We start from the raw sequence: 18,239 nt of genomic DNA, 5'->3' as shown, positions 1-18,239 counted from the left end.
ATAGAATCATAGATTTGTACAGCATGGAAACAAACACTTCAGTCTAACTCTTCTTTGACGACCCAGATATTCTAAATCAGTCTAGTCCCAGTTGTCAGCATTTGGCCCATATCCGTCTGAACCTTTTTGTCTATTCATGTACCCATCCAGATGCCTTTTAAATGTTGTAATTATACCAACCTCTATCACTTCCTCTGGCAGCTCAATCTATATATGAACAAACCTTTGTGTGAAAAGTTGCCTCTTTGGTCCCTTTTTCTGTGTCTCCCCTCTCACCTTAAACCTATGCCCTTTACTTTTAGACTCCACTACTCTGGGAAAAAGACCTTGTCTATTCACCCTGTCCATGTCGCTTATGATTTTATAAACTTCTATAACGTCACCCCTCCACCTCCAACGCCCTTGGGAAAATAGCCCTAGCCTATTCAGCCTCTCCCTGTAGCTCAAACCCTCCACCGGTGGCAACGTCCTTGTTAAGTCTTTGCTGCATCCTTTCAAGTTTAACAACATCTTTCCTAAAGCAGGGAGACCAGAATTGAACACACTGGTTAGACCACTTGTGGAACAATGCCCTATACAGACACAACATGACTTGCCAACCCTTATACTCAATGCACTGATTAATAAAGGCAAGTGTACCAGATGCCTCCTTCAATATCCTGTCTGCCTGTAACTCCACCTTCAAGAAATTGTGAGCCTGTACTCCAAGCCCTCATCCAAAAGACAGCTTCTCCAACTGTGAGGTAAGGCACCAAAGTGCCAATTTAGGTTATGGGTGCTTGATTCTGGAGTGGTACTTGAATCCACAGCCACCAACTCGAGCACATGAACGCTATCTTCTTGTATTCAAGGCTGACACTGGACAATTGGAACAAACTTGTGTAGCTATTTTTAAAGAGGTATCTGTCATAGCTGTTTTGAATAGTTGACTGTAAGAGATATCTTAAAGTAATGCAAATATTGCAGATCTGTGTTATACTAAGTTTTAGGTTTCAACTTGAGAAAATCCAGAAATCATTGTTTTGGCTCTTCTCACACTCCTGTTTGGAGGGTAGCCATTCAATAAACCATCTTTGTTTCTGCTAACTAGGTACAAAGCAGAATTGATAGATTCCCACGAATAAATTACCTGGTGTCTGAAATGGTGTGAAGTTAAAGAATCATACAGAGAAAAGGAAAGCTAAATAAAATCTGATTTAGATGTAGTTTGAGATAAGTAAACTTGGAAATTTTATTGTCTGTAGTCAAGGCTTCAAACTCCATGCAGCACCTTGGACATGCTCCCGTTTGAAAAGCATTGATCCACACTTAACATAGGTCCTGTATACCTCAGAATTGCTAAGTGTGGATAATGTATCACTAGACATGAAGTGATTAATTAACAAGTTAAACAATCTGATCTATTTTTCATATATAGATTTGGTGGTCCCATAAAGGATGGTTTATATTTTAAACTTACTTTAAAATCATTTGCATTTTCATATGCCAGCATACTCATTGTCAGCAAACTTAATTGGACTCAGATTGAAGATAGCATGGGGTTGATGTCATTTTGGGGATTTCAACAACATTGCTTTGATCTTTAAGTATAGAACATTTGAATTGTCAGTAAAGAAAAGTAGAAAAACAGTTGCTAACAGTAGTCCAAAGTCCAGATTTTTGTAAGCCATGTCACTTTACGGGTGCATTTGTTCCTTTTGCTTATATGAAGTTCAGAAATTAATAGCTGCATTTGCAGAACTCATTACATCTCAGTGTCTCAAAGCTGAACACATTCAATGTTCTATTGAGAATTCAGTAATTTTGCATTGCACCTATTGGTTTTCAAGTGTACTTACAAACTGCCTCTTTCATTAACCTTTGATTCTTCTCTAGTTTTATTAAACACCATAGACTTATGCTTCTCTTACCGCTCCACATTGAAAATATGGAATCTAGCCTTATGCCTCAGCATTGAAACGAACTGGACACCTAAAAGACATCCTCCGTAACTGTGCTAATGGCATATTTTCCATCATGTACTTCTCAATCTCGGTTTTGTTAAACTATTCTAGTTTTCTTCAACACCTCACCCTCATTATCCAGCTGAGTGGATTGTACATTGTTACCTAAATTAGCTATGGCTAAAGAACCACCTGAAAAGCTTCAGTCATCTCTTTCGGAAATCCCAAGGATATATTTGTCCATGGCTGTTTCTAGATTTCATCGACATGCTTCTCCTTGGCAACATCATGAAACGAGATGATGTCAAGTTTGCATGTACTCTGATAGCACCCAGCTCTGCTACTTTCTCTTGAATCCTCTGTGTGCAACCTCCACTCCTAGATGAGCTGCATTTCTTTCAGTTAAACCTCGCAAAGACAGAAATAATTGTTTTGGCTCCTCCCACCATCACTGTTCCCTTGCCACTGCTTCCAACCCTTTCTTGGCCACAGTTTCAGACTGAAATGCCAGTTCACAAACTCCGTTCTAATTGACTGTTAGTTGAACTTCCTGCCTCCTCATCATTTCCTCACAACGGCTGCCTAGGCCCACATTCATGACATTGCCTGTCCCCTTGTATCACTTTTTTCAATATTTAAACCATTATCCGTGCTTTCATTACATCTAGATTTGATTATTGTAGAATCATAGAATCCCTACAGTGTGGAAGCAGGCCCTTTGGCCCAACAAGTCCAAAGCGACCCTCTGAAGAGCAACCCACCCAGACCCATTGCCCACCCTATATTTACCCACGACTGATGCACCTAACCTACACATCCCTGAACACTTTGGGCAATTTAGCATGGCCAATTCAATTAACCTGCACATCTTTGTGGGAGGAAACCGGAGCACCCGGAGGAAACCCACGCAGACACAGGGCAAATGTGCAATCACGGGTGATTGTTGTACACTTATCAAGGGTTATTTCAAATCTATTCATTAATCAATGTGAACATTAGCAAAATAATATTTCATACCTCTGCATCATATTATTTTGAGGGTTTTCTGGCCAGCTCCCATCCATTTTTCTCGATGGGCGGCACAGTGGTTAGCACTGCTGCCTCACAGTGCCAGAGACCCGGGTTCACTGTGTGGAGTTTGCACATTCTCCCCATGTCTGCGTGGGTTTCCTCCGGGTGCTCCGGTTTCCTCCCACACTCCAAAGATGTGCAGGTCAGGTGAATTGGCCATGCTAAATTGCCCGTAGTGTTAGGTAAGGGGTAGATGTAGATGTATATGTAAGGGTATGGGTGGGTTACGCTTCGGCGGGGCGGTGTGGACTTGTAGGGCCGAAGGGCCTGTTTCCACACTGTAAGTAATCTTGTAAGTAATCTAATCTAGTTAGATAAAGCACTGATGCAGATAGGATAGCCCGAAATGTTTTTATTTTGATAAATTATTGGTATGCAATTTTTGTCAGCAGTATGTTTCTTACCAGAGCTATGTAGATTTGATATACAGGGAATCAGTAAATTAGAAAGCCGTTCTTATTTTAAAATTTATAAAATCGAGATGTAGTTGTCATGTATGAAAACTAGACAAGTGTCAGAAATTAGTGCAATTCCTGTTCCCAGCAAGGTCAATGCCTGCCCATAAATTTAACCAGTAGTGCATCGTTATATTGGAGAAAGTGAAGACTGCAGATACTGGAGATCAGAGATGAGAGTGTGGTGCTGGAAAAGCACAGCGGGTCAGGCAGCACTCAAGGAGCAGGAGAATTGAAGTTTCGGGCTTATGCCAGAAACATTAATTCTCCTGCGCCTTGGATGCTGCTTGACCTGCTGTGCTTTTCCAGTGCCATACTTTCGATGTGCATCATTACATGCCTATTTATTTCCAATATTTCATTCCCAAAGGTTGAAAGTTTATCAGCCTAAATTTCTGCACTTGTGCAGTCTTTCAGTCATGGATTTGAGCGATTTAAAATATTATCAGTCTCCGTTTCAAATACAGACTCTTGCAACCCTTCTCAAAAAAAATTTAGCTTCGGCAATATTTATTTGCCGATGGAAGTAATTGGTTGGTGATTTGCTCTTCACAACATAGAGTTTATGTTTGGAGTTGCTTGGAACTTCATAAACTCTTTGTAATAGGAGTTGAAGTTTAAAAGTGCAATAATTCAGACTCCACCCCCGCCTCCCCCCAAGAAAGTTGTAATTCTACACCAGTTTGTGAATTGCTGGCTAAGGTCATAGTGAGTGTCTGTTGGTTTAAGGTAGTTGGCCAACAGGTTCCACCACTGGAAAAATGGAAGTGTTGGCTACGAGCTACAAACCTTTGTCTAAACTTGGCTGTCCTAAGTGCACTTGGGTTGAGTGGATGATCAACAAAACACCCATTGCCTGAGAATTGGAAGGTGTACCACTAAATGGTTAATGGGGAGAGGAGTGAATAATTTGAACATTTCCCTTTTTGTTTCAGATGTGTTAACTGATTCTGAAATTGAATGATTTTTGTAAGAGTTGTGCCTGGTGTTGGAAAATCTGTTTGTGGACTCTGTTTATTCACTTAAAATATCCTTAGTTTCTAAGTCTTTCATGTCTAACAACATGATAATCATATATTTGGAATATAGATTTTATTCCATGTAGGTGAGATAATAACTGAACAGACTTTACATTGCCGTGAGCTACTGGCAGAGGTGGGAGAAGTAATCAAACCTTTGTTCACTTGCTTGCTATACCATCCAGTGGCAGCAGTAACCATGGTAACTTGAGTCTAATTGCTCTGAGATTTCTATAGTGCAAGTACTGCAATAAAAACTTGTTCAGTGCAGCTGAAATAACATATCATTTGAGTACCCTCATGGTGGCTCCACATCTCCTGGCATCTTATTTGTCACCATGGCTACTGACTGTACAACCTATTGTTACACAATTCAAGGTACAATGTCAACACTTGAAAGATGTAGGTACAAAGATATAATAAAAATTACACAGAATGAATATTGTCTCATTATAAACAAAGCAGTCCAGAGTGGATGTTATCGCAAAGTAGTTGTAGTTATTAAAATCTGGTACCATTCCTGTGCAGAACACTTTTTGACTTGGACAGCTAGTCAACATCATGCACCTCCAGACCAGATGTAATGTGAAAATACATTACACACAGCAGAAGAAACTGCTGCCCAATCTGCCTTAACAATGGTCTTGAAATTATGTCTTGTGAATATTAGCCCACACAATCTTACTTTGTTCACTTTATTAATGGAGACAATGATATTTCATTTATGTCATATTAAATTCAGGCCTCAGTTGTGGTTGTAAGTACTTCTTTTGTTGAAGTATTTGTGCCATGATTTCATCCTTAATTGAGAATATATTCTAAAGAACAGAGAAAGATAGCAAAATGCTTTTATTTTTCTAGCTTTGCTTCCAAGCCCCTTAAACTTTGAACAAACCTTTTTTTTTCAGTGTATGTAGAATAACAACATGAAACATTTTCATGCTCTTAAGCCAACCTAGTTTAGTTGGAATACGTTATCCATATATTTTTCCTCAAATCTCTTATTTTCCCCTTTTCAAATTTAATTAGATAGTGATTATTGTTACATTCTATCGTCCTTACGCGAGGTATGATTCCAACTGGAGCAAAGACACCCCCTCCCCACCGCAAGTGGATATATCTTCCACTCGACAAAGCTAGCCTAAAATTGTAGTGAATAGTTCCGGTAGATCATGTGGAATTTGCTATTGTTGAAGATAAATCTTTATCTAGTAATGTTTGCGATTGGATATGGGAAAGACAAAGAGCTTTGATTTGATCCATTAGTTGTGGGATCACTTGGCTCTGTCTATATATGCTGCTTCTGTTCAATGTGCATAGCTCAGTTGTAGCTTCATTGACGGATTGGTAACTCGTTTTCAGGTATTTGTGATGTTTTGTGGACATGCTGTATTATATAGCAGAGGATTTGGTCTCTAATTCTGGACCAAGCCTTAGGGGTGCAGAGAAGAATTAACAGGATGGTTGCAAGAATGGCAAACTTGTCTTGTGAAACTATGAAATATTCTTTGCATAGGGAGCTGAAGTGATATATCCATTCAGTATTTAAAGTTGCTTTTGTTAAAGTAAATATGAAGAAATTGGTTCCACTTGTCAGAGTGAAGCATTGATAGTGAGAGGGGATAGATTTAAGATATTTCTCAAAAAAAGTCAAAAGAAATGAGGAAAAGCATTTTAATGCAGCAATTTATGAGCTAGGGAAAAGTGCCTGAAGAAAATCAGAATGTTAGAATCAGTTTGTTTAGGAATAAATTTCAAGAGGACATAATTTTATGCTTGAAAATGAGAGATTTGAGAGGCTGTGGAGGGACAAAGCTGTGGGCAGTGGACTGATTTTACCAGAAATTGGTTAAATATCAGATTTCATTGTCTGCGTGGTCCTAGTGAGATTTTGCATGCTATCTTCCCAAACTTGCTTGAGTGTCTATGCACCACACACTGTGCCACCCCGCTTCTCATATTGCTTCTCCTACCAGAAGCATAAGTCCTTGAGACTGCTGGGACCTTTTGGGGATCTTGGCACCATTTTTGAAGTCCAGCCATGCACCTGGTCAAGTGCTGGCAGTCTGGAGCTGCCCTGCACTGTTTGTATGAATTGCCCCAGACATTTCAGACAGAGGGAAGTTGGAATCCCGATTTGCTGCTGGAACCTGGTGGATTGCAGGGTGCATACAACCACTGCCCATGGAGCATGTCTTGTCATGTTGCTAACTGGAGTCCAAGATGGACAACTGCAGGAGGAAACAGTGAGCTGGAGTCAACAGGTTACCGCTCTGAATTTTGAGTCTGGAAGTGTTGCACCGACCTTCAAATGCTTAATTTGGTAAAATGGCAAGTGGGGTTAACAATAATGTTGCATTGAACAAATAAATACATGGTTAATTTGTTGGTATTGCACCTGAATTCAGGCTTTGATGAGTAATAATAATTAAGAATGGTGCAATTTCCCAAATTATGTAGTTATAGGAATGGAATATATCTGCAGCCAGGGATGGCAGGAATATTTTAACCAGTAAAATTTTCATTTCATGTAAAGCTTGAATGGATAGAGAGGAAGAATAATTCTGTCAAGTATTCACCTTTCTGATTTTAAAACATTTTGTGATAAATCTTCAGCGTGAATTTGCATCCTGTTGATTTTTCCAGTCACGTTTTTAAAAAGTGATATTGATTGACATGTTTGCTCCATACTTTTCATTATTGAAACACTCAGAATAAAAAATTGGAATTGATCACTTACATTTGCAAATGCCTTAGAATTACTATTTTCTCTTGTCCCAAAGGTGTGGATTTTTTTCTGATTTGAGGCTGTAACAGTGTGGTAAAATCACTGGGCTGATAAGGCAGTACCCCAGGTTAATGTTCTGAGGCGTGGGTCTGAATCCCATCATGGCAGATGGTGAAAGTACAAAGCTTGCCTACTAGGATCATAGAATCCATTGAATCCCTACAGTTTGGAAACAGGCCATTCAACACAACAAGTCTGCACCGACTCTGAGCAGCATTCCACCCAGATTCAACCCCCTGTATTTCCCGTGGACACTGGGCAACTTAGCATGGCCAATCCACCTAAACTACATAACTTTGGACAGTGGGAGGAAACCGGAGCACCTGGGAGAAACCCACGCAGACACGAGGAGAATGTGCAAACTCCACACAGACAGTCACTTGAGGCTGGAATTGAACCTGGGTCCCTGATACTGTGAGGCAGTCTTGCTAACCACTGAGCCACCATGCCACCCAGTTATGTGCCTCATCTTATTTATTTCTATGATTTTGCACTTTTCTACCTAAGATGGCACAAAGGTCTGTAATGCTGGACTTCTTATTTAGTTATGTTTCTAATTTTTTTTCCCTAATAATTTGTACTTAAGTATCTGTACCCAGGTACATTTATACCTGAGATGGCGCTCTAAGTGGCAACTGGTAAACTTTTCACTGTACTCATGTGAGTACATTTGACAATAAGGCTATTTCTAATTCTAGTTGTGATCACTTTCATTTGTCATAAATAAAAATAAAAGGAAAATACTGTGGATGCTGAAAATCTGAAACAAAAACACAGTGACTCTCAGTAGGTCTGGCAGTGTCTGTGGAAAGAGAAACAGTTAACATTTCAAGTCAGTGACTTCTTCAGAACGCCATGTTGTTAAAAACACATCTGGCTTTTAAGGAAGGAAATCAGCTTACATGTGACTCCCAACCACAATAATTTGGTTGACTCTTAATTGGCTTCTGGACAATAAGGATTGGGCAATAAATATTGGTCTAATCATTGATGCTGACCAAATGTTCACTCTATTTTGGATTTGTTCTTGGGATGTGGGTGTGGCTGCAAATGTCACATTTATTCCCTTGAAAAGTGATGGTCTTTCTGCTACAATGATTGTAGACATTATGGTGATTATTCTCATACAACGACTCAGCAAAGAATTTCAGAAGCTCCAATAGTGGAAAGCTGATACATCTCCATATGCTAATGATGTGAGAATTGGAGAATGCTTAGATATGCGTAGTTTTGTTCTTTTTTTCTCCTGCAGGAGCTAATGCAGACTTAGAGTCTAAAGAATACCTAGCCAATTTCCAGACTTCAACAACCACTAATCCTTAAATATGCATTCAAGCTATTGCTGTTGCTATCTTACTTTTGAATAATATATGACCACATTCACAAACAGCTGACTGTGGAATATGTTGCATAGTCTGCTTAGTCCCGAGTCACATTTGCTTTTTGATCAAGCTTTCAGGCAACTAAATACAAGAGTCAAGCTAAGCCTGGTCCAAGATTGTGACTGTAGGTGGATCTTATAACTGGATTTCGGTTAGATTTCCCTGGGCAGGTCATGAAGTTTTAACAAAACAATTTATTTTTACTTTGCTTATTCTTTTTATTGCATGTGCAAAATCACAATGGCAGTAGGAATATCAGAATTTATTCTTATAAACCTGTACTCATGAGAAAGTGTGGCCTGCAGATGCTGGAGCTCAGAGTCAAGAGCATAGTGCTGGAAAAGCACAGCAGGTCAGGCAGCATCCGAGGAGCAGGAGAATCGATGTTTTAGGCATTGGGATTCCTGATGAAGGGCTTATGCCCTCGTAATGTCGATTCTCCTGCTCCTCAGATGCTGCTTGACATGCTGTGCTTTTCTAGCACTAAACTCTTGAACCTGTACTCAGTTGTCAATTTCAGCTGTGCTGCTTTGAATAGAATAAAGGAGCTTGTCCAATTTGAGCACCAGAATTCAGTTGCAGGACTGATGTTATCTTCCAGTTAATAGCAGTTTCAATATGGTTGGTGTGTGGTCAACAGAGCCAAATACAAAATTACCAGTGTAGCACAAATAGTTTCTTACGTTATATAGGTTACATGAAGGCAAGTTTATGAACAAAGTGAGGAAAGAAATAAGCTTGAAAAGTGACCTTGGTGCTTAGAATTAAAATGTATATTAGAATGCCGAAAATGTAACCAAAGAGTTAAAATGTTGTTGTGTATTTTGATTATTCCATGTATAATATGATGGATTGAAGTCAATATGTTCTTTGCACAATGAGAGAAAAATACTTTTTTTTTCTGCAGTTAAATGATGTCAAATAATGAAAATCTAAAAGGTATGAAGGTCAACAAAATAAGAGTCCAAAGTTCGGAGGGAAAGCCATATACTGGAAGCCGTTCACTCTTGGCAATCCCTGGCTTGAAGCATGAGTATCCTACTTAAAATTGTTCCTGCCTTTCTTTGTCAGATAACCTTGGATGAATTATTTTATGGGGAAGAGTTTTTTTTTAATTGCTTTGACCATTTAATGGTGTTCTCATTATCTTTGACATCCACAATACACATTACAATAAACGGAACCTTTGTCTGCAGTTTTGATTAACCATTTTAGCCGGAACTGGAGCTGTCAGTGTTGTTGTGTTCTCTTGTGCGTAGCTAATTCACTCTCTTGTAAGAATAGATTGTGGTGGCTTGTGTCTTCCACTCTCAGCCTCACTGTATATTCTTATGTGGTTGACAGTAGTGCTTCTGATAAAGGTTGTCGGGAGATGACTACTTTTAAAGATGTTCTGTATGAGATTAGATGTATAGACAGTAAGATAAAACCTTTGTTAATTTACAGTAATTTTATAGTTTTGTGGATTTCATGTTTAAAAAGAAAACAATTTGCTCTTGAGCATTTGTCTACAAATTTAGATAGTCTCTCAGAGGTTTCATGTTAAATTTCAGTCATTTATGAGCTAGATTTCTGTTTTGTAATTTTTGTTTATTTTGCCATTACAATTTTTGTAACAATAGGTGTTGCAGTAGAAAAATGGCCAATATCAAAAACCTTTCAAATTCCTCCGTGATTGGTGGAAATTATATGAACACGACTGCTGGAAAAACAATTGGTGTGTTATCATCCACTGGTTTCAGCCAGACCTTTTAGAATCATCAAAAAACAGGCTGGAATAGGTGTGTTAAGACCCACATAGAAAAATGATTTGATACTCAAACCATACCCTAGGGTCATCACAAAAGTTAAAAATTTAATCAGCTTTCTAAAAAAGCCCCTGATTTACTCATCTGATGGACTCAAGTTATCTCAAAACATTGACTAGGTTTCTGTATATAACAACATAAACAACTATTTATTCCAAATAAATAAATCTTAACCACAAACAAACCTTCTTTAATAAAAAAAGGTGGAGAAACCCAGCAAGTCTGACAGCATCTGTGGAGAGAAAACAGTTAACATTGCCACTCCTGTGACTCTTCTTCAGAACGAGAAGCCGCTCAGAGAAAGTGGTATTTAAGCTGATGACAGGAGGATAAGGGCGAGGGAGCCCATATGCATTCACAATAGTTACCTGCAATTGGAAGATGCCCAGAATGGGTGGGGTCAGTGCCAGTTTAATGGGCGAAAGCACAGGATCCACTAAAAAGTGTATATTTGCAAGCTGCAGCTATGCTTCATTTGCACTTGTTTCATCATGTATTTGCAATGCGAGCAGAGTGAACATGCTTAGGGTTCACATGCTGTTTTAAGGTGATTTCCAACATATTGGAACTTGCAAATTGCATGATTAGAGATGCCCATGTTCAGAAGTTCATATAAGTGACTTGGAATGCTGGCCAAAAGTGACACTCAGTTTGTAAATCTTGCAAGAGTACTATGGGAAGAAGAGACCATTGCTTAATCTGTTAAGTTTTAAGATGGATTCTGCTGAATACAATGAAAAGTTGAATGGTTAATGTTGGTCTGAGATGAGAAGGAAGACTGAGCAGAGCAGGCACTCCCTTTTTGATGTAATGCATCGCTCACTCAGGCGTGGCACCTTCACCAAGTTAGTGCACGTGCTGAGGCTGAAGTTGAATGCATAATGGAGATATGGCCTTCATTAACTGGCTGTTGCATATCTCACTGTATGGAGGAGTGTGTGCAGACCTCATCCACAGGAAAAGCCAACTTACACTGCTCTCAAGCAACAAACAAATTCTTAGCTCTATGTTTCCAACATGTCCTTCCCACCAAAAGGCATGCATGTGATGACTGGTGAGAGGTTGGTCTCTGTGGCTGCCATACTAACAAGATGGTAGCAAATGTAGGAGGGCCAAGCTAAAACCAAGCCCAAAAGCTGCATCAGGCCCTTATGGATCTTGGGTGCATCGAGTTCAGGCAGAGATGTAGCCACAGGGCTGTTCGGGATGTAAGAAGTCCGCAGGAGGACTAGAGATTTTTTTGCTCTGACTGTTTTCCGGGGACAAGGAGCAGTGTTGACACAGGCTATCCCCGGCCACTGATGGAACTATGCCAGCCACTGTGTAACTTGAGGGCTATGGAGGAAGGGGAGGCCATTCTTTCTTGGTGGCCATGTAGTTGACAGTTGCTTTGAATGTTTTATGTAACTAGCTCGTTTGAGGGAACAATGGGTGACTTGGGTGGAATGTGGGTGCACCCACAATGCATCAGGATAGTGATCAATGCCAGCTGTGCAAGATCACACTGATTTGTTTTTGTTTCCAGATGTGGCCAGTCCTACAGTGTGGGCAGATTGAGAAACAGAGCTGAATTCTTTCATGTGTAGGGCTGGTAATGAGGGGCTATATCAGAATTCTGTGAAATTCATGAATAGAAAGGGATTCTGTTCCATTAATGTGTAGGTATTATGTGACCACTCTTACCAGATGCTGGAGGTGTGTCCCTGCTACCCTGACAAATGCCACGACTCCTACATCCTGGAGCATTCTCGTAAACCCAGAACAACCCACTGTGACAGTTGCTCATGAAAGTATTGTGCAACCCTTATCTGATGCAGAGTTCAAATATGGTGCTTATCTGTGCTTTGCCCAAGGCTGTGATAGAGCACACAGTAGGGCTGCTGAAGATGTGATTCTGTTGCTTGGAATAGTCGGGTTGTGTCAGTATAATCTGAATAGAATGTATTCATCTTGGCATGCTCTGCTTTGCTCAATTGGTGCAGGCAATGAAGTGATGTGATGAACGCCAAGGAACTGGGGAAGTCAAATGGGTCTTCTGAGGAGGAGATGGGAAGTTGGGAGGAGGAAACACTCCTTATCCATGACCAATCTTAGCTGCATCAGGTGCTACAGGCCAGTTAGAACTGCTGATTCCTGCTTCCGGTAGATGACAGCTTGGTGCAGCAGACTGTAGAAGCATAGGAGATAGGAGCAGGCATGTGCCATTCAGCCCTTGAAGCCTGCTCCACCATTATGATCATGGCTGATCCAACTCAATCAGTTCCTGTTTGAGCCCGGTATCCTTTGATTCTTTTAATCCAAGTGCTATCTCAACTTCTTGAAATCATCCAATATTTTGGCCTCAAAAACCTTCTGTGGTTTTGAATCTCCCAGGCTCACCACTTTGAATCCTAAATAGTTTATCCCCTAACCTTAAACTGTGACCCCTGGTGCTGGACTCCTCCATTATTGAGAACGTTCTTCCTGCACCTTTACTAATTAGTCTACCATGTGGAACCTTGTCAAAGGCTTTACTAAAGTCCAAGTTAACAACGTCTACCACTCTACCCTCATCAATCATCTTAGTTATTCTGCAAAAAATTCAATCAAGTTTGTGAAACACAATTTCCCTTGCACAAAACCACACTGACTATCCTTAATCATTCCTTTCCTCTTCAAATGCATATAAAGCTTATCTTTCACTTCCAACAACTTATCCAGCACTGAAGTCAGACACACAGGTTTATAGTTCCTAAGCTTCACCTTTCCTCTCTTCTTAAACAAAAGCACAATATTAGCCACTTTCCAGTCATCTGGTACCTCATCCATAGTTATAGATGATACAAATTTCTACAAGAGGCCCTGCAATTTCCTGGAGATTCATCTGCCTTTTATATTTTCCAAGACCTCCAGCACTTCCTCTTCTGTAATGTGAACTGTCTTCAAAACATCAATATTTATTTCTGACTCTTTCTTTCTCAACAGTAAAAACTGACATGAAACTTTCATTTAATATCTCCTCTATCTCATTCTTCTGAGCTCCAGCGAATATAATCCAAACAAGCTAAGCTCTCCTATTACATTGATTCCTGGGATGGTGGAACTAATCTGGTTAACCTAGGCTGCAATCCCCGTTGTAGCAAGAACGTCCATCCTCTGTTAATGAGACCAAAGCTGCACACAGTATTCCGGGTGTGGTCTCAGCAAGGCCCTCTAATTGCAGCAAGACAACCCTGCTCTGTAGTTAAATCCTCTCCTCGTGAATGCCAATATGCAGTCCATCTTCTTTACCATCTGCATTATGGAATGTAAAATTGTCTTCGGTTATAATGCCACTATTTGGTTTGCATCGTAGGAACAAATTGCAATCTCTATTAGTTTTGTTAGTGTTAACTTTTTAAGCCTGTACATAAAAGCTTTGTTTAGCATTTTTCAATTGCTTGCCTCCATATGATGTGCAACTGGACACTGACAAGATATTGGGTATTTGACACACAGTAGCAGTGATCTAGACAGGATGTTTAGTCAGAATGTAGCTAAGGACAGGTAAATTGTGTGGCCTGATGATTAAACAGTGACTAGGGTAAGAGAGTTTGCGAGAGAAAGTTATGGCTACAGCATGGCTGTGCGATTACGTTGCTGGTGAGGGACAATGCTGGATTACCAATACTTGTTCAAGTGCACAGTGGCATGGCTGAATGACATGGATACCAGGGAACGCTGGTTTTTTGGTGGATATCCAGTGTGTGGCAAGTTGATCCAGGGAAGGTACTTGGTAAAGTGAGGGCTAGAATTGGATGGGTGGAGGACAATAAGGGTCAGGTCAGTGGTTTATAGATTAGATAATTAGATTCCCTACAATGTGAAAACAGGCCCTTCGGCCCAACCAGTCCATACCGACCCTCCGAAGAGTAACCCACCAGACCCATTTCCCTCTGACTAATGCACCTAACACTATGGGCTATTTAAAAGCATGGCCAATTCACCTAACCTGCGGGACTGTGGGAGGAAACCAGAGCACCCGGAGAAAACCCATGCAGACATGGGGAGAATGTGCAAACTCCCAATAGAAGTTGCCCGAGGCTGGAATCGAACCTTGGACCCTGGTGCTGTGAGGCAGCAGTGCTAACACTGAGCCACTGTACCGTTATTGAAGTGGGTTTGTTAAGATACAGGAGAGATCTTGCTAGACCTAGCAGCAAGAAATCATCCAGAAATTTAGTCAAAACTGACCCTTAGCCAAATAAATCTTTACAACACAGCTTTTAGAGGTGAGCTTAACAGCAAAATTATATCAAACCTGAACTGGTCGATACATAATTGTGTTTATAGAGAAATAACAAGGAAAAGAAAAAAAAGACTGTATTTTTGTCACTATGCTTTCAGATGGAGTGTAAGGCCCGTTAGAGTATTGGTTGCACTTGTAGTGTCCAAATCAGAACCTGTATGTCATATGATTTCAAAGTTAATTTTTGTACTTGCCATTTACCCAAACTATGTAGATCTATGAAATAAAAGCTTCGTTATATTTACTTTTCATTTAACAAATTGTGTGGATAAACTTAAGTTCCTATTTGCCAAAGTTATTCAGTTGTCAGGGCTCAAATTACTTTCCTACCTGCTGTAAAAGCATGGTTTGATCATTTATCAAGTAGGTACTTTTTAGTATTCAGTTCAACAGCTCATTGGAGCCATTACTGTCAGAAGAGTTGAACTGATGACGTTTTCTTTCTTCCATATGCATTAAGGTGTTCTGCAATTTACCATGGTCCAGACTAATGTAAGAATTTGTAGAAGCTATTATTTATTGACCCCTCTCAAATTTTCCTGTGGAGAAGATGGAATGGTGTGCTTGACCCAGCACACTTCCCCACTGCCTCCAGACTAAGGGGTAGCCATGGGCACCTGCAGAGGCCCCAGCTGTGCCTCTCTCTTCACCGGCTATGTGGAACAGTCCATCTTCCGCAGCTACACCAGCACCGTTCCCCAACTTTTTCCTCTGCTATATCAATGACTGTATTGGCGCCGCCTCATGGTCCCATGAGCAGATTGAACAGTTCATCAACTTCACTAACACATTCCATCCCGATCTTAAGTTCACCTGGACCATCTTGGACACCTCCCGTCCCTTCCTAGACCCCTCCATATCCATTAACAGTGATTGACTCAACAAGGACATTACTACAAACCCACCAACTCCCACAGCTACCTGGACTACACCACCTCCCACCCTGCCTCCTGTAAAAACCTAATACTATGGGCTATTTAGCATGGCCAATTCACCTAACCTGCAGGACTGGGGGAGGAAACCAGAGCACCCGGAGAAAACCCACGCAGACATGGGGAGAATGTGCAAACTCCCAATAGAAGTTGCCCGAGGCTGGAATCGAACCTTGGACCCTGGTGCTGTGAGGCAGCAGTGCTAACACTGAGCCACCGTACCGTTATTGAAGTGGGTTCGTTAAGATACAGGAGAGATCTTGCTAGACCTATTCCTGATTCCTCCTTCTCTGCTGTATCTGCTCCCAGGAGGACCGATTCCACACAGAACATATCACATGGCCGCCTCCTTCAAAGACTGCAGTTTCCCCTCCCACATGGTCGATGATGCCCTCCAGTGCATCTTATCCACTTCCTGCACCTCTGCTCCTGAACCCCACCCATCCAACCACAATAAGAACAGAATATCCCAGTCCTCACCTTCCATTCCTCCAACCCCTAGATATATCACATCATCTTCCGCCATTTCTACCGCCTACAAACAGACCCCACCTCCAGGAATATATTTCCCTCCCCACCCCTATTTGCATTCCATAACGACCATTCCCTCATCAACGCTCTTGGATGGAAGTAAGGGGGAACGTGTGGGCCCAGGTTTTGCAATTCTTGCGGTGGGAGGGGAGGGTGGGGTGGTGTGGGGCATGGACCTGACAAGGCCCCAAAGGAGTCATCCACATATGTCAGAAATTTACCTGCACCTCCACACAAGTCTTTTTCTGTATTCATCGCTCCCGATGCGGTCTCCTCTACATTGAGGAGACAGGACGCCTACCTACCAAATCCCACCCCCCCCTGCATTTATCTCTCCGCTCCCTTTGATCTGAAAGCCTCATTCTTGATGAAGAACTTATGGTTGAAATGTTGATTCTCCTGCTCCTTATTGCTGCCTGACCAGCTGTACTTTTCCAGCACCACACTCTCGACTCTGATCTCCAGTTCTCACTTTCTCCCATTTGCAGAGATGCTATCTTATCATTCATAAGAATGTGTCCAATTATAGGTCAGGATAATTGTTTTAGCAACCCATAATTTTGTTTGTGGAAAAGTGTATTGCAATTATTCAATCTGTTCATTTTAAACTAATTTATTCAGTCATCTCTATGATATACCCCTATCCTGATTGGAGGGAGGTAATGTCCTCCTGATGATGATGACGCAATAGTAATCCAGACTCCCAGATTAATGTTGGGACATGAATTCAAATCCCATCATGTCAGATGATGAAATGTGAATTTTTTAAAAATCTGGAATTAAAAGCTACTGTAATGGTGACCATGTGGCTTGTTGATTTTTGTAATTTACCATTTGTTTCACACTGTCGTTTCGGGTAAGAAATCTGCCATTCTTACCTGGTGCTGCCTACATGTGATTCCAGATTCATGGGATGATGGTTAACTGTTAACTGCCCTCTGAAGTGACCTACCAAGCCAACAGCAATAAATACTGGCCCGGCCAGCAATACCCGCAACTTGTGAACAAATATTAAAAAGTTGGACTTTCTGCATGCCCACTCTAAATCCTGTACCTTGCACCTTCAGCAAATGTTGTTGAAACCATTGCTTTTTTTTACACATACTACATCTTTGAGTCCCAATAAAGCATATTTAAAACTTTGCTCCTTAATCAATGTGTGAACTTATTGTAACTTGTTTGTTAATAAACACATTTTTCTGTCGACTGAGAATAATTTAAGTTTGGTTTCAGTATACATTTGTCGGCAATTGTTTAATAACGCTGTTTATATTTGATTCTGTTACAGAAAGAAGTATGAATGTCACTACTGTTATATTAAGAAATTGGAAAGTTGCAACCTGAATGTCCCTAGACCAAAGCAGAATGTGGTAAAAGCAGCATGGCTGAGGATTGTGTTGGTGAGCATTCGTATGTGCTGTTTAAACTTTGTGCATTAAGTCAAGATGTGTTAGGTTTTAAATAGTATACAGGTAGCTCTTCTATAGCACGATGGTTGTGTTCTTGTGCAACCTCGCATTATAGAAAAATTGCACTTTGGCCACACTTTAAGCACTGTTTCTAATGTAATTGCATTACAGCCAACACGTTTTAAAAGTTTGTGCTACAGAAAAATTGTCCATACTTCGTCAATTACGTTACAGCAAATTTGCATTAATGAAACTCTTGTTATAACAGAATGACCTGTAGGTAAATTACTGAATGGCTAATTATCCAAGGTTAACTATTCATACTTCAAACATCCGCTATATTGGCATATTTACATACCATTTTAGTTTAAATTTTATTTTATTTATTGGCATATTTATCATGTAACAAAATACAACTTAAAGTATCTCTCTCTGGTGCCATCTTAAAAGACAGAAAAATGACTTGGCAAGATGGCGGCGATTCTGTAGAACTGCTGTGGACAGCTCTGCCTAACAGCCAAGGCATACTGGTGGTTTTTTTTGCTATCCCTGGCCAATTGATATGGTGGAATTATGAGTTTAAAACCTTACAGATCACACATTTGTTAGTATTTGGGAGTGAGAAGGATGCTAA

General features: G+C 40.5%; 1 protein-coding gene across 18 annotated transcripts in view; it reads left to right on the top strand.

Moving 5' to 3' along the window:
• LOC140484687 (disks large homolog 5-like) overlaps positions 1 to 18,239 on the top strand; it is a 195,897-nt gene that overhangs the window by 11,113 nt on the left and 166,545 nt on the right. For all 18 annotated transcript variants that reach the window (XM_072583340.1, XM_072583339.1, XM_072583336.1 and 15 more), the window contains exon 2: positions 17,485 to 17,596. In XM_072583340.1, the coding sequence (XP_072439441.1) occupies positions 17,578 to 17,596 (19 nt within the window). In that variant the 5' untranslated portion in view covers positions 17,485 to 17,577. The remainder of the gene's footprint in view (positions 1 to 17,484; positions 17,597 to 18,239) is intronic.

This window comes from Chiloscyllium punctatum, chromosome 13 (genome assembly GCF_047496795.1).
Source record: "Chiloscyllium punctatum isolate Juve2018m chromosome 13, sChiPun1.3, whole genome shotgun sequence".
Classification (NCBI taxonomy): Eukaryota; Metazoa; Chordata; class Chondrichthyes; order Orectolobiformes; family Hemiscylliidae; genus Chiloscyllium; species Chiloscyllium punctatum.
This window is presented reverse-complemented; position numbering and strand designations above follow the sequence as displayed.